General features: G+C 52.8%; 1 protein-coding gene across 1 annotated transcript; it reads left to right on the top strand.

Annotated features, from left to right (window-relative positions):
* Nucleotides 1-4877: 4877 nt before the first annotated feature.
* Nucleotides 4878-7981, top strand: LOC119937573 (basic proline-rich protein-like). Its single transcript, XM_038757128.1, has 3 exons — nt 4878-4923; nt 5007-7424; nt 7701-7981. Exons 1-3 carry the CDS (start codon nt 4878-4880, stop codon nt 7979-7981), a joined length of 2745 nt encoding a protein of 914 aa, XP_038613056.1.
* Nucleotides 7982-15495: the final 7514 nt, after the last annotated feature.

The following is a 15495-nucleotide window of genomic DNA, read 5'->3' as shown; positions in this document are numbered from 1 at the left end:
GCAATGCAAAACTGGAGGAGGAAGGAATCAAACTGACTTAGCTTTGTGGTCCTGCTAAATTGGAGGAGGAAGGAATCAAACTAATATTTCTTTGAGGTCTTGCTAAATTGAAGGAGGTAGGAATAAAATTAATATTTCTTTAAGGTCTTGCTAAATTGGAGGAGGTAGGAATCAAAAACTAATACTTTAACATCCTGCTAAATTGGAGGAGGTAGGACTAAAACTACTCAAGTGGAGGAGGAAATTAAAAAAAAAAAAAACCAAAGTGACTCAGCTTTGAGGTCCTGCTAAAGTGGAGGAGGAAAAACTGAAGTTAACTTAGATTTAAAGAAGAGAGAGCAAAAACAAACACAACACGCTCTTTGTCTCATCGTCTAGTTTTAATTTCCCTAAAAAGTTAAATTTCTCATTGCCACTACCCCAAGGTGGGACTTGAACCCCCAACCTCTGGCACTGTAGCCTGCCATCTTGCCTCCTGTGCTATGGAGGGCTGCTCTGTCAGCACAGCTCACTAACATGCCCTTATCTCTTCTTTCCCTACCTACCCACTAAAGGACCCCCACATTCCTTCCTCCTCCAGCTGAGCGGGCCCTCCTGGGTAAGGCAGCTGAGGCCTCCCACCATCTCTCGCTCCTAGGGAAAAGGAGTTGCCCAAAACGAACTCCTCCCTAGGAGGAAGAGACGATGGTCTATGTCCTCAACTGCCTTACCCAGGAGGTCCCGCCAAGCTGGAGGAGGAAGGAATGAACCCTAACTAAATTTTTAGGGGCTGCTAAACTGGAGGGGGAGGGCCTAAAATTAAATTTAGCTTTGAGGTCCTGCCAAACTAGAGTAGGAGAATATTAAATTATATTACAAGTTTTTTACCTATAAAAATTTTAATAATTTCAAATTTTGGTCCTGCTAAACTGGAGAATAAAGGAATCTCACTTAGCTTTGAGAATTTTGTTTAAGTGGAGGAGAAAGGAATAAAACTGACTTGGCTTTGAGGTCGTGCTAATCTGGAAAATTTAATTTTATATTAAAAATTCACCTATAAAAATTTAATAATTTTAAATTTTGGTCCTGCTAAACTGGAGAATAAAGGAATCTCACTTAGCTTTGAGAATTTTGCTTAACTGGAGAAGTAAGGAATAAAACTGACTTGGCTTTGAGGTTGTGCTAATCTGGAAAATTTAATATAATTTTATATTAAAAATTTCACCTATTTAACCTATAAAAATTTAATAATTTTAAATTTCGGTCCTGCTAAACTGAAGAATAAAGGAATCTCACTTAGCTTTGAGAATTTTGCTAAACTGGAGGAGTAAGGAATAAAACTGACTTGGCTTTGAGGTTGTGCTAATCTGGAAAATTTAATATAATTTTATATTAAAAATTTCACCCATTTAACCTATAAAAATTTAATAATTTGAAATTTCGGTGCTACTAAACTGGACAATAAAGGAATCTCACTTAGCTTTGAGAATTTTGCTTAACTGGAGGAGTAAGGAATAAAACTGACTTGGCTTTGAGGTTGTGCTAATCTGGAAAATTTAATATAATTTTATATTAAAAATTTCACCTATTTAACCTATAAAAATTTAATAATTTAAAATTTCGGTGCTACTAAACTGGAGAATAAAGGAATCTCACTTAGCTTTGAGAATTTTGCTTAACTGGAGGAGTAAGGAATAAAACTGACTTGGTTTTGCTAATCTGGAAAAGGAAGGCATAAACTGGAAACTTAATATTAAAAATTTCACCTATTCAACCTATAAAAATTTAATAATTTTAAATTTCGGTGCTACTAAACTGGAGAATAAAGGAATCTCACTTAGCTTTGAGAATTTTGCTTAATTGGAGGAGTAAGGAATAAAACTGACTTGGTTTAGAGGTTGTGCTAAACTGGAAGGGAAGGCATAAAAGTGGCTTGGCTTTGAGGTGTTGCTATACTGAAGCAGGGAGGGATAAAACTGATTTAGTTTTGAGGTCCTGTTAAATTAGAGGAGAAAGGAATCCAACTGACTTAGTTTTGAGATGCTGCTAAATTGGAGGAGGAAGGAATCCAACTGAGTTAGCTTTGAGGGCCTGCTAAATTGGAGGAGGAAGGAATCCAACTGACAGCTTTGAGGGCCTGCTGAACTGGAGGAGGAAGGAAGCCAACGGACAGCTTTGAGGGCCTGCTGAACTGGAGGAGGAAGGAATCCAACGGACAGCTTCGAGGTCCTGCTGAACTGGAGGAGGAAGGAATCCAACTGACAGCTTTGAGGTCCTGCTGAACTGGAGGAGGAAGGAATCAAACTGACTTACCTGTCTGGTCCTGCTAAACTGGAGGAGGAAGGAATCAAACTGACTTACCTTTCCGGTCCTGCTACACGGGAGGAGGAAGGAATCAAACTGACTTACCTGTCTGGTCCTGCTACACGGGAGGAGGAAGGAATCAAACTGACTTAGCTTTGAGGTCCTGCTAAATTGGAGGAGGAAGGAATCAAACTGACTTAGCTTTGAGGTCCTGCTAAATTGGAGGAGGAAGGAATCAAACTGACTTAGCTTTGAGGGCCTGCTACATTGGAGGAGGAAGGAATCAAACTGACTTAGCTTTGAGGGCCTGCTACATTGGAGGAGGAAGGAATCAAACTGACTTAGCTTTGAGGCCCTGCTACACTGGAGGAGGATGGAATCAAACTGACTTACCTGTCTGGTCCTGCTACACTGGAGGAGGAAGGAATCAAACTGACTTAGCTTTGAGGTGCTGCTACACTGGAGGAGGAAGGAATCAAACTGACTTAGCTTTGAGGCCCTGCTACCCTGGAGGAGGAAGGAATCAAACTGACTTAGTTTGATTCCTTCCTCCTCCATTGTAGCAGCACCTCAAAGCTGACTTAGCTTTGAGGCCCTGCTACACTGGAGGAGGAAGGAATCAAACTGACTTAGCTTTGAGGCCCTGCTACCCTGGAGGAGGAAGGAATCAAACTGACTTAGGTTTGAGGCCCTGCTACACTGGAGGAGGAGGGAATCAAACTGACTTAGCTTTTCAGGTCCTACTTCATCATCAATCGTATTTATTGAGTGCTTACTGTGTGCAGAGCACTGTACTAAGCACTTGGGAAGTACAAGTTGGCAACATATAGAGACAGTCCCTACCCAACAGTGGGCTCACAGTCTAGAAGGGGGAGACAGAGAGCAAAACCAAACATACTAACAAAATAAAATAAATAGAATAGATATGCACAAGTAAAATAAATAGAGTAACAAATATGTACAAACATATATACATATATGCAGGTGCTGTGGGGAAGGGAAGGAGGTAAGATGGGTGGGGATGGAGAGGGGCACGAGGGGGAGAGGAAGGAAGGGGCTCAGTCTGGGAAGGCCTCCTGGAGGAGGTGAGCTCTCAGCAGGGCCTTGAAGGGAGGAAGAGAGGGAGCTTGGCGGATGGGCAGAGGGATTGGGGGCATTCCAGGCCCGGGGGATGATGTGGGCCGAGGTGGGGGTCGATGGCGGGACAGGCGAGAACTTAACTGGAGGAGGAAGGGAAGCAGCGTGGCTCAATGGAAAGAGCACGGGTTTTGGAGTCAGAGGTCATGGGTTCGAATCCCGACTCTGCCACATGTCTGCTGGGTGACCTTGGGCAAGTCACTTAACTTCTCCGAGCCTCAGTTACCTCAACTGTAAAATGGGGATTAAGAGCGTGAGCCCCACGTGGGACAATTTGATCACCATGTATCCCCCCCAGCGCGTAGAACAGTGCTCTGCACATAGTAAGCGCTTACCAAATGCCATCAAAAAAAAAATTAAAGATTTACCTTTGTGGTCCTGCTGAACTTGAGGAGGAAGGGATTAAACTGAGTCGGCCCGGATGTCCTGCGAAACTGGAGAAGGAAGGAACAAAACCAAATTAGCTTCGGGGTCCTGCTAAACTGGGAAAGGAAAGGAAAAACTGACTTGGCTTTGAGGTCCTACTAAACTGGAAGAGGAAAGGATAAAGGCGACATAACTTCGAGGTGCTGCTAAGCTGGAGCAGAAAGGGATAATACTAATTATTATTACCATTATTAATAATAATAATAATAATAATGGCATTTATTAAGCGCTTACTATGTGCAAAGCACTGTTCTAAGCGCCGAGCACTGTATTAACTAAACTGGAAGGGGAAAGAATAAAATTGACTTAGCTTTCAAATCCGATTAAACTGGAACAGGAAGAGATAAAGGGAAGGGAGTGCTTGCTTCCACCCAAGGGAAGCACTATTGCTCGGTGGTTAGAGCCCGGGTCTGGAGTCAGAGGACCTGGGTTCTCCCCCCGTCTCTGCCACCTACCTGCTGCGTGACCTCGGGCAAGTCACTTCACTTATCTGTTCCTCTGGTCCCACCCCTCTACAAAATGGAGATTCAACACCTGTTCTCCCCCCTACCTAGATTGAGCCAACACGCAGGGCACAGTCCACTTTTATCAACCCCAAGGCCTGACAGGTAGTAGCGCTTAACACGTATCACAATTATCATTCCTGAAAAAGGCCATTCTTACCCAGAATGGTTTGAAGCGGGAAGACGCTGGCGGCAGGGTGGCGGCGAGGGCAGCAGCAGTGAGTCGGCGGGCTCGAGCCGACGGGCCCCGTCACCGGCTTGGGTCCGGACAGCAGGGTGGGAGACGGCCGTTCGGCCGGAGTGTGGCCGTCTCCAGACGGAATCGCCGCCCCTGCCAGAGGGAAACGAGGTCAGCTGTTACCTGGCCTTGTCTGAGTCACCGGCGCGAAATGAACGGCAGTGTAAACTGGAACCCAAACCTGCCAAGTGGCAAACTGCGCTCGGGCACTAAAACTGGGCTGGCGAAAACCCCACTGTTGCCCGTCTCCTTTTGGCCTTAAAAGGCTGTGTCACCCGTCATTCTGAAAAATGGTATTTTATGCTGGTCCACTGTCAACTGGCCAACTACTGGGGGGCAAGGGGGGCCTGAGGCAGCGAGCTCTTGGTCTGCTGTGGGAGCTTGCACAAGTCGCTTCACTTCTCTTCACTTCCCTTCAGGGCCCCCCCTGCTGGGCGACCGCCGGCACTGCCCCCTCCCGCCCCCTCACCGCCGCCCCCTGCTGGGCGACCGCCGGCACTGCCCCCTCCCGCCCCCTCACCGCCGCCCCCTGCTGGGCGGCCGCCGGCACTGCCCCCGCCCCCTCACCACCGTCCCCTGCTTGACGACCACTGGTACTGCCCCTCTCACCCACCACTGTCCCCTAATGGAGGGTGGCAGGTACTGCTCCCTCCCCCTCACCGCCGCCCCCTGCTGGGCGGCCGCCGGCACTGCCCCCGCCCCCTCACCACCGTCCCCTGCTGGACGACCGCCGGTACTGCCCCCTCTCATCCACCACTGTCCCCTGCTGGAGGGTGGCAGGTACTGCTCCCGCCCCCTCACCGCCGCCCCCTGCTGGGCGGCCGCCGGCACTGCCCCCGCCCCCCTCACCACCGTCCCCTGCTGGACGACCGCCGGTACTGCCCCTCTCACCCACCACTGTCCCCTGCTGGAGGGTGGCAGGTACTGCTCCCGCCCCCTCACCGCCGCCTCCTGCTGGGCGGCCGCCGGCACTGCCCCCGCCCCCTCCCCACCGTCCCCTGCTGGACGACCGCCGGTACTGCCCCCTCTCACCCACCACTGTCCCCTGCTGGAGGGTGGCAGGTACTGCTCCCGCCCCCTCACCGCCGCCCCCTGCTGGGCGGCCGCCGGCACTGCCCCCGCCCCCTCACCACCGTCCCCTGCTGGACGACCGCCGGTACTGCCCCCTCTCACCCACCACTGTCCCCTGCTGGAGGGTGGCAGGTACTGCTCCCTCCCCCTCACCGCCGCCCCCTGCTGGGCGGCCGCCGGCACTGCCCCCGCCCCCTCCCCACCGTCCCCTGCTGGACGACCGCCGGTACTGCCCCCTCTCACCCACCACTGTCCCCTGCTGGAGGGTGGCAGGTACTGCTCCCTCCCCCTCACCGCCGTCCCCTGCTGGGCGGCCGCCGACACTGCCCCCGCCCCCTCACCACCGTCCCCTGCTGGACGACCGCCGGTACTGCACCCTCTCACCCACCACTGTCCCCTGCTGGAGGGTGGCAGGTACTGCTCCCGCCCCCTCACCGCCGCCCCCTGCTGGGCGGCCGCCGACACTGCCCCCGCCCCCTCACCACCGCCCCCTGCTGGGCGGCCGCCGGTACTGCCCCCTCTCACCCACCACTGTCCCCTGCTGGAGGGTGGCAGGTACTGCTCCCGCCCCCTCACCGCCGCCCCCCTGCTGGGCGGCCGCCGACACTGCCCCCTCCCGACCCCTCACCACCGCCCCCTGCTGGACGACCGCCGGTACTGCCCCCTCTCACCCACCACTGTCCCCTGCTGGAGGGTGGCAGGTACTGCTCCCGCCCCCTCACCGCCGCCCCCTGCTGGGCGGCCGCCGACACTGCCCCCCGCCCCCCTCACCACCGCCCCCCTGCTGGACGACCGCCGGTACTGCCCCCCTCTCACCCACCACTGTCCCCTGCTGGAGGGTGGCAGGTACTGCTCCCGCCCCCTCACCACCGCCCCCTGCTGGGGGACCGCCGGCACTGCCCCCTCCCGCCCCCTCGCCGCCGCCCCCTGCTGGGCGGCCGCCGGCACTGCCCCCTCCCGCCCCCTCACCACCGCCCCCTGCTGGGCGACCGCCGGTACTGCCCCCTCTCACCCACCACTGTCCCCTGCTGGAGGATGGCAGGTACTGCTCCCGCCCCCTCACCGTCGCCCCCTGCTGGACGACCGCCGGCACTGCCCCCTCCCGACCCCTCGCCGCCGCCCCCTGCTGGACGACCGCCGGTACTGCCCCCTCTCACCCACCACTGTCCCCTGCTGGAGGGTGGCAGGTACTGCTCCCGCCCCCTCACCGCCGCCCCCTGCTGGGCGGCCGCCGACACTGCCCCCTCCCGACCCCTCACCACCGCCCCCCTGCTGGACGACCGCCGGTACTGCCCCCTCTCACCCACCACTGTCCCCTGCTGGAGGGTGGCAGGTACTGCTCCCGCCCCCCTCACCGCCGCCCCCTGCTGGGCGGCCGCCGACACTGCCCCCGCCCCCTCACCACCGCCCCCTGCTGGACGACCGCCGGTACTGCCCCCTCTCACCCACCACTGTCCCCTGCTGGAGGGTGGCAGGTACTGCTCCCGCCCCCTCACCACCGCCCCCTGCTGGGGGACCGCCGGCACTGCCCCCTCCCGACCCCTCGCCGCCGCCCCCTGCTGGGCGGCCGCCGGCACTGCCCCCTCCCGCCCCCTCACCACCGCCCCCTGCTGGGCGACCGCCGGTACTGCCCCCTCTCACCCACCACTGTCCCCTGCTGGAGGATGGCAGGTACTGCTCCCGCCCCCCTCACCGTCGCCCCCTGCTGGACGACCGCCGGCACTGCCCCCTCCCGACCCCTCGCCGCCGCCCCCTGCTGGACGACCGCCGACACTGCCCCCGCCCCCTCACCGCCGCCCCCTGCTGGGCGGCCGCCGACACTTCCCCCGCCCCCTCACCGCCGCCCCCTGCTGGACGACCAATGGTAATGCCCCCTCCCGACCCCTCACCGCCGCCCCCTGCTGGGCGACCGCCGACACTGCCCCCTCCCGACTCCTCACCGCCGCCCTCTGCTGGACGACCGCCGGTACTGCCCCCTCCCGCCCCCTGCTGGGTGACCGCTGCGACTGCCCCCTCTCACCCACCACTGCCCCCTGCTGGAGGATGGCAGGTACTGCTCCCGCCCCCTCACCGCCGCTCCCCGCTGGAGGATGGCAGGTACTGCTCCCGCCCCCTCACCGCCGCCCCCCGCTGGACGACCGCCACACTGACCCTCCTGCCCCCTCACCGCCGCCCCCTGCTGGACGACCGCCGACACTGCCCCCTCCCGACCCCTCACCGCCGCCCCCTGCTGGGCGGCCGCCGACACTGCCCCCCGCCCCCCTCACCCCCCCCCCCGCTGGACGACCGCCGACACTGCCCCCTCCCGCCCCCTGCTGGATGACCGCCGCGACTGCTCCCTCTCACCCACCAGTGTCCCCTGCTGGAGGACGGCTGGTACTGCTCCCGCCCCCTCGCCGCCGCCCCCTGCTGGACGACCGCCGACACTGCCGCCTCCCGACCCCTCGCCGCCGCCCCCTGCTGGGCGACCGCCGACACTGCCCGCTCCCTACCCCTCACCGCCGCCCCCCTGCTGGGCGGCCGCCGACACTGCCCCCTGCCCCCTCACCGCCGCCCTCTGCTGGACGACCGCTGGTACAGCCCCCTCTCACCCACCACTGTCCCCTGCTGGAGGCTGGCAGGTACTGCTGCCGTCTCCTCACCGCCGCCCTCTGCTGGACGCCGGCAGGTACTGCCGCCCCCCCCCATGACAAGGCCGCAACCTCGGTGTCCCCCTGGACTCGGCTGTGTGTTTCCCCCCTCCCATCCGAGCCGTCACCCAAACCTGCCGGTCTCAGCCCCGCAACACGGCCAAGCTCCTGCCCTTTCCTCTCCATCCCAACCGCTACCCTGCTCGTTCAAGCTCTCATCCTATCCCATCTGGACTACTGCACCGGCCTTCTCTCTGATCTCCCATCCTCGTGTCTCTCTCCACTTCAATCCATACTTCACGCTGCTGCCCGGATTATCTTTGTCCAGAAACGCTCTGGGCATGTTACTCCCCTCCTCAAAAATCTCCAGCGGCTACCAATCAATCTGCGCATCAGGCAGAAACTCCTCCCCCTGGGCTTCCAGGCTGTCCATCCATCCATCCACCCCCTCGCCCCCTCCTCCCTCACCTCCCTTCTGTCCTTCTCCAGCCCAGCCCGCACCCTCCGCTCCTCCGCCGCTAATCTCCTCACCGTACCTCGCCAAGCTCGCTGTCTTCCTCCCTTCAAGGCCCTGCTGAGAGCTCACCTCCTCCAGGAGGCCTTCCCACACTGAGCCCCTTCCTTCCCCTCCCCCTCGTCCCCCTCTCCATCCCCGCATCTTACCTCCTTCCCTTCCCCACAGCACCTGTATATATATGTATATATGTTCGTACATATTTATTACTCTATTTTACCTGTACATATCTATTCTATTTATTTCATTTTGTTAGTATGTTTGGTTTTGTTCTCTGTCTCCCCCTTCTAGGCTGCGAACCCACTGTTGGGTAGGGACCGTCTCTAGATGTTGCCAACTTGGACTTCCCAAGCGCTTAGTACAGTGCTCTGCACACAGTAAGCGCTCAATAAATACGATTGATGATGATGATGATGTACATATTTATTACTCTATTTATTTTACCTGTACATATCTATTCTATTTATTTTATTTTGTTAATATGTTTGGTTTTGTTCTCTGTCTCCCCCTTCTAGACTGTGAACCCACTGTTGGGTAGGGACCGTCTCTATATGTTGCCAACTTGGACTTCCCAAGCGCTTAGTACAGTGCTCTGCACACAGTAAGCACTCAATAAATACAATTGATGATGATGATGATGATGATGATGTACATATTTATTACTCTATTTATTTTACCTGTACATATCTATTCTATTTATTTCATTTTGTTAGTATGTTTGGTTTTGTTCTCTGTCTCCCCCTTCTAGACTGTGAACCCACTGTTGGGTAGGGACCGTCTCTATATGTTGCCAACTTGGACTTCCCAAGCGCTTAGTACAGTGCTCTGCACACGGTAAGCGCTCAATAAATACGATTGATGCTGATGCTGATGATGATGATGTACATATTCATTACTCTATTTATTTTACTTGTACGTATCTATTCTATTAATTTTATTTTGTTAGTACGTTTGGTTTTGTTCCCTGTCTCCCCCTTTTAGACTGTGAGCCCATTGTTGGGTAGGGACCGTCTCTATCTGTTGCCAACTTGTACTTCCCAAGCGCTTAGTACAGTGCTCTGCACACAGTAAGCACTCAATAAATACCATTGATTGACTGATTGATTGGCTGGTGGACTGAAGAAAGGGAAGACGGCCGATGCTGACCCTAAGCCGGCTGGCTCCCCCCCGGCTGACAACCGGTCCGCTGCTCGCCCCCAAGGGAAGCAGTGTGGCTCAGTGGCTAGAGCCCGGGCCTGGGCCTCAGAGGACCTGGGTTCTCACCCTGTCTCCACCACGTACCTGCTGTGTGGCCTTGGGTAAGTCACTTGGCTTCTCTGTTCCTCTGATCTCTCCCCCCCCCCGCCAACTCCTCGGCTACAAAATGGGGGTTCAACACCTGTTCTCCTTCCTACCTAGATTGAGCCACGATATAGGGCCCAGTTAACTTGTATCACCCCCAAGGCTTGATACCTAGTGGCGCTTAACGAATCCCACAATTACCATGCCCGAAAAAGGCCATTCTTACCCAGCATAGTCTGGAGCAGGAAACACCGGCGGCGGCGGGTCAAGCCATCAGGCCCCATGGTCTGCTCGGGTCTGGCCAGCAGTGCAGGAGAGAGCTGTCGGTCAGGAAAGTCGCCGTCTCCGGATGGAATCGCCGCCCGTGCTGGGGGAAAACTAGGAGAGGCCGGAGGGAATGGGGCAACCAGCCAACCCCATTTCCAGATGAGTCTGCCCTGTCCTACGGAGACAGCCAACTCTACACCAGCAGCCAGATAATACGAATCATTATTATTTTTTAAGTGGTATCTGTTAAGCCCTTACTGTGTGCAAGGCACCGTACTAAGTGCCGGGCGTAGATAGGAGCTAATCGGGTCGGACACAACCCATGTCCCACGTGGGGCTCGGCTGGGACGGGAACTGTCACCAACCTGATGATGATGATGATGGCATTTGTTAAGCGCTTACTGTGTGCAAAGCACTGTTCTAAGCACTGGGGGCGGGGATACAAGGTGATCAGGTTGTCCCACGTGGGGCTCACAGTCATAATCCCCATTTTACAGATGAGGTAACTGAGGCCCAGAGAAGTTAAGTGACTTGCCCAAGGTCACACAGCAGACATGTGGCAGGGACGGGATTCAAACCCAGACCTCTGACTCCCAAGCCCGGGCTCTTTCCACTGAGCCACGCTGCTTCTGATGACCTTGTACCTACCTCAGGGTGTACAGCGGTGCTGGGAACAGGGCAAATGCTTAACAAATACTATTCTTATTATTAGCATTCATGAATAAGCAAATTAATAATAAATAAATCAATACATAAATAATTTATTATCAATAAAGCTTGCCATCGTAAACGGCAGAGGACTCTCAACCCAAGTCACAAAGACTTCGGGCTGAGAATCTGTGCCAACAAGCCGCTCTGCTGCTAGGGGATCGCACAGCCCGCTTGCCCGCTTCATTCTTATTTGAAGTTATTCAAGTTATTTTAGAGAAGCAGCGTGGCTCAGTGGAAGGAGTCCGGGCTTTGGAGTCAGAGGTCATGGGTTCAAATCCCGGCTCTGCCAATTGTCAGCTGGGTGACTTTGGACAAGTCACTTCACTTCTCTAGGTCTCAGTGACCTCATCTGGAAAATGGGGATGAAGACTGTGAGCCCCCGGGGGACAACCTCATCACCTTGTAACCTCCCCAGCGCTTAGAACAGTGCTTTGCACATAGTAAGCGCTTAATAAATGCCATCATTATTATTATTATTTATTATCCTACTTCTGGCCTGGACTTCCCTTCCCTCCCCCTTCATTATCTGGCAGACCATCACACTCCCTGCCTCCAAATGCTTATTAAAATTCCGTCTCCAAAGAGCCTTAGCCTTCCCCAGCTAAGCCCTAATTTCCTCTACACTCTCTCCCTCCCTTCTGCTTCACCTTTGCACTTAGATTGTTTTGACAGCCTGCGAGCACTTGTGTCCATATCCATAATTTATTGATTTTGACAATTTATTGACAATATTAATGTTGGTCTCCCTCTCCAGACTGTAAGCTCCTCGTGGGCAGGGGGTCTGTCTACTAATTCTTTCGTGTTGGACTCTCCCAAGTGCTTAAACACACAGTAAGTGCTCAATAAATACAATAAATAAATGTATAGAGAGATATATATGTCTATATCTACATACACGGATACCCTTAGAACATCTGCTGAAATCATTCTTATTGGAAGTTATTCAAGTTATTTTAGAGAAGCAGCGTGGCTCAGTGGAAAGAGCCCGGGCTTTGGAGTCCGAGGTCATGGGTTCAGATCCCGGCTCCACCACGTGTCTGCTGTGTGACCTTGGGCAAGTCACTTCACTTCTCTGGGCCTCAGTGACCTCATCTGTAAAATGGGGATGAAGACTGTGAGCCCCCTGTGGGACAACCTCATCACCTTGTCACCTCCCCAGCGCTTAGAACAGTGCTTTGCACATAGTGAGCGCTTAATAAATGCCATCATTAAGATCATGGGCTTGGGAGTCAGAGGTCATGGGTTCTAATTCCGATTCGGCTACTTGACTGCTGTGTGAACTTGGGCAAGTCGCTTAACTTCTCTGTGCCTCAGGTACCTCATCTGCAAAATGGGGATTAAGACTGTGAGCCCCACGTGGGACAACCTGATCACCTTGTATCTACCCCAGCGCTTAGAACAGAGCTTGGCACATTGTAAGCACTTAACAACTGCCATTATTATTATTATTATTATTATTATTATTATTATTATTGTTACATGAACATAGGCAAAACCAAAAAGAACAAAGTAGAAAGAGTACTTGGGAATGCAAGGGCAATTCTACAGATTCTGTATTAAGCCTTGTCCAGTGTAAATTCTAATAGTGGCTTTTTGTAAATTGTCTGCAATTATGCTGTTCTCTGATGCTGAGAAAAATGGGTCATATTCCTAAATGTCTTTCTGAATGGAGCTTTCATTACAAATTGAAAGACTCTGCGTTTAAGCAGATAAAATAAGCATATATTTCCGAAGAATAACCTTGAGTTAAAAAACAGTGTACCATGCAGACTCACCCAGAATATGCACTTGATTCATGCTCCCGTAATATCTGCAAGTTTCTTTCTTTCTTTCTTTCTTTCTTTTTTTTTAGCACCAAAATGCATTTTCTGTATTGGTGGAAAGCGACTAGATTTTTTTTCTTGATATATGACATGGTTTTTTTTTGAAAAATGAGGAAATGACATGATTTCATAAAATGAGCACATTCTCATAAAAATGGTACGCTCACAGGAAGGCCCATACATAACCAAATGTATAAATAACTATTCAAAATCGCTCAGCAACTGGAGAAAATATATCCTAATCTGTCTGGGCAAAAATGTAAATAATTGAAGTAGTGAAATGAAAGCAGGCAGTGCCCTGGTTAGCTATTTGCCACACTGCACCTTCACATTACAAACACATACACACATTTTCTTTCTTTCAGATAACCTATAATAATGATGGTATTTGTTAAACGCTTACTATGTGCAAAGCACTGTTCTAAGCGCTGGAGCGCTGTTCTAAGCCCTATCTTACTTAGGTGTTTGCATGCCACTGAAAAGACTGATAATAAAAATAATAACTGTAGTGTTGCTACTCGGTTTCAAACACTGTAATAATAATAATAATAATAATTGGCATTTGTTAAGTGCTCACTATGTGCAAAGCACTGTTCTAAGCGCTGGGGAGGATACAGGGTGATCAGGTTGTCCCACGTGGGGCTCAGTCTTAATCCCCATTTTCCAGATGAGGTAACTGAGGCCCAGAGAAGTTAAGTGACTTGCCCAAGATCACACAGCAGACAGGTGGTGGAGTCGGCATTCGAACCCATGACCTCTGACTCCAAAGCCCGGGCTCTTCCCACTGAGCCACGCTGCTTCTCTATGAGCACGGGGGGTAGATCAAAGATAATCAGGTCCCATGTGGGGTTCACAGTTTAGGAGAGAAAACAGGTACTGGCTTCCCATTTTGCAGATGAGGGAACTGAGGCCCAGAGAAGTTCAGGGACTCGCTCAAGGTCTCCCAGCAGACAAGTGGCGGAGGCAGGATTAGAACCCAAGTCCGGATTCCCGGGTCTGTGCTCTTTCCACTAGGCTGTGCCGCTTCCAAGCGCTTAGTACAGTGCTCTGCGCAGACTAAATAAGTACAAGGACTCCTTAAGTTTGATTAGTTGAATAATTGGCTGGCCACCCCCACGGAGCTTCAGGGGAAGGAAACCCACCACCCCTCAACCCTTCAAGTCTTCCTGCCCTTTCTTTCGATACTGGAGGAGGAGGAGGAGGAGGAAGAGGAGGATAAGGAGGAGGAGGAGTTAGAGAAGCAGCGTGGCTCAGTGGAAACAGCCGGGACTTTGGAGTCAGAGGTCATGGGTTCAAATCCCGGCTACGCCACTTGTCAGCTGGGTGACTTTCGGCAAGTCACTGGCTCGCTGGAAAGAGCCCGGGCTTTGGAGTCAGAGTTCATGGGTTCAAATCCTGGCTCCGCCACTTGTCAGCTGTGTGACTTTGGGCAAGTCACTTCACTTCTCTGGGCCTCAGTTACCTCATCTGGAAAATGGGGATGAAGACTGCGAGCCCCCCGGGGGACAACCTGATCACCTTGTAAACTCCCCAGCACTTAGAACAGTGCTTTGCACATAGTAAGTGCTTAATAAATGCCATCATCATTATTATTATTATTATTATTCTCTGGGCCTCAGTTACCTCATCTGTAAAATGGGGATGAAGACTGTGAGCCCCCCCGGGGACAACCTGATCACCTTGTAACCTCCCCAGTGCTTAGAACAGTGCTTTGCACATAGTAAGCGCTTAACAAATGCCGTCATGATGATGATGAGGAGGAGGAGGAGGAGGAGGAGGAGGAGTTAGAGAAGCAGCATGGCTCAGTGGAAAGAGCCGGGACTTTGGAGTCAGAGGTCATGGGTTCAAATCCCAGCTCCGCCACTTGTCATCTGTGTGACTTTGGGCAAGTCACTTCACTTCTCTGGGCCTCAGTTACCTCATCTGTAAAATGGGGATTAAGACTGTGAACCCCAAGTGGGACAACCTGATCACCTTGTATCCTCCCCAGCGCTTAGAACAGTGCTTTGCACATTGTAAGCCCTTAACATTATTATTATTATTAAGTCACTTCACTTCTCTGGGCCTCAATTACCTCATCTGTAAAACGGGGATGAAGACTGTGAGCCCCCCCGGGGGACAACCTGATCACCTTGTAACCTCCCCAGTGCTTAGAACAGTGCTTTGCACAGAGTAAGCGCTTAATAAATGCCATCGTGATGAGGAGGAGGGGGAGGAGGAGCGTGGTGTGTACGGCACTAGGGATTGTTTCCAGTGTGGGTTTAGAATTAACTCACGTCGCCTCATCAACAGTGAGGCATTCGGAATGGGTGGGAGGAACCACTTCTCTCCCTTCATGAAGAAAAATATATTCATGGATATCTATGTCAAGATTTCCTAGGATGCATTAAGTGCTTCCACTGTGCAGAGCACTGTACTAAGTGACTGACAGACTCCATTACAGTTAACAGATACCATCCTGCCTTCAAGGACTTCCAAATCTAGCAAGTGAACATCTAGAGGACTAGTCCTTTAAGCCTATTTAACAGACAGCATTACTGTTATTGTTGTTCTTACGAGGTTAAGGGCTATGAAAATCAAATTTCATGTGTTCATTCATTCAGTCGTATTT

Source organism: Tachyglossus aculeatus, chromosome 15 (assembly GCF_015852505.1).
Source record: "Tachyglossus aculeatus isolate mTacAcu1 chromosome 15, mTacAcu1.pri, whole genome shotgun sequence".
Classification (NCBI taxonomy): Eukaryota; Metazoa; Chordata; class Mammalia; order Monotremata; family Tachyglossidae; genus Tachyglossus; species Tachyglossus aculeatus.
This window is presented reverse-complemented; position numbering and strand designations above follow the sequence as displayed.

Excerpts from the sequence above, each read along its gene's own strand:
- LOC119937573 (XM_038757128.1), top strand. The coding sequence starts at position 4,878 with ATGGTATTTTATGCTGGTCCACTGTCAACTGGCCAACTACTGGGGG. Across the intron at positions 4,924-5,006 it reads AACTGGCCAACTACTGGGGG|GGCCCCCCCTGCTGGGCGAC; the intron begins GCAAGGGGGGCC and ends ACTTCCCTTCAG. Across the intron at positions 7,425-7,700 it reads CCGCCCCCTGCTGGACGACC|GATGGCAGGTACTGCTCCCG; the intron begins GCCGACACTGCC and ends CCCCTGCTGGAG.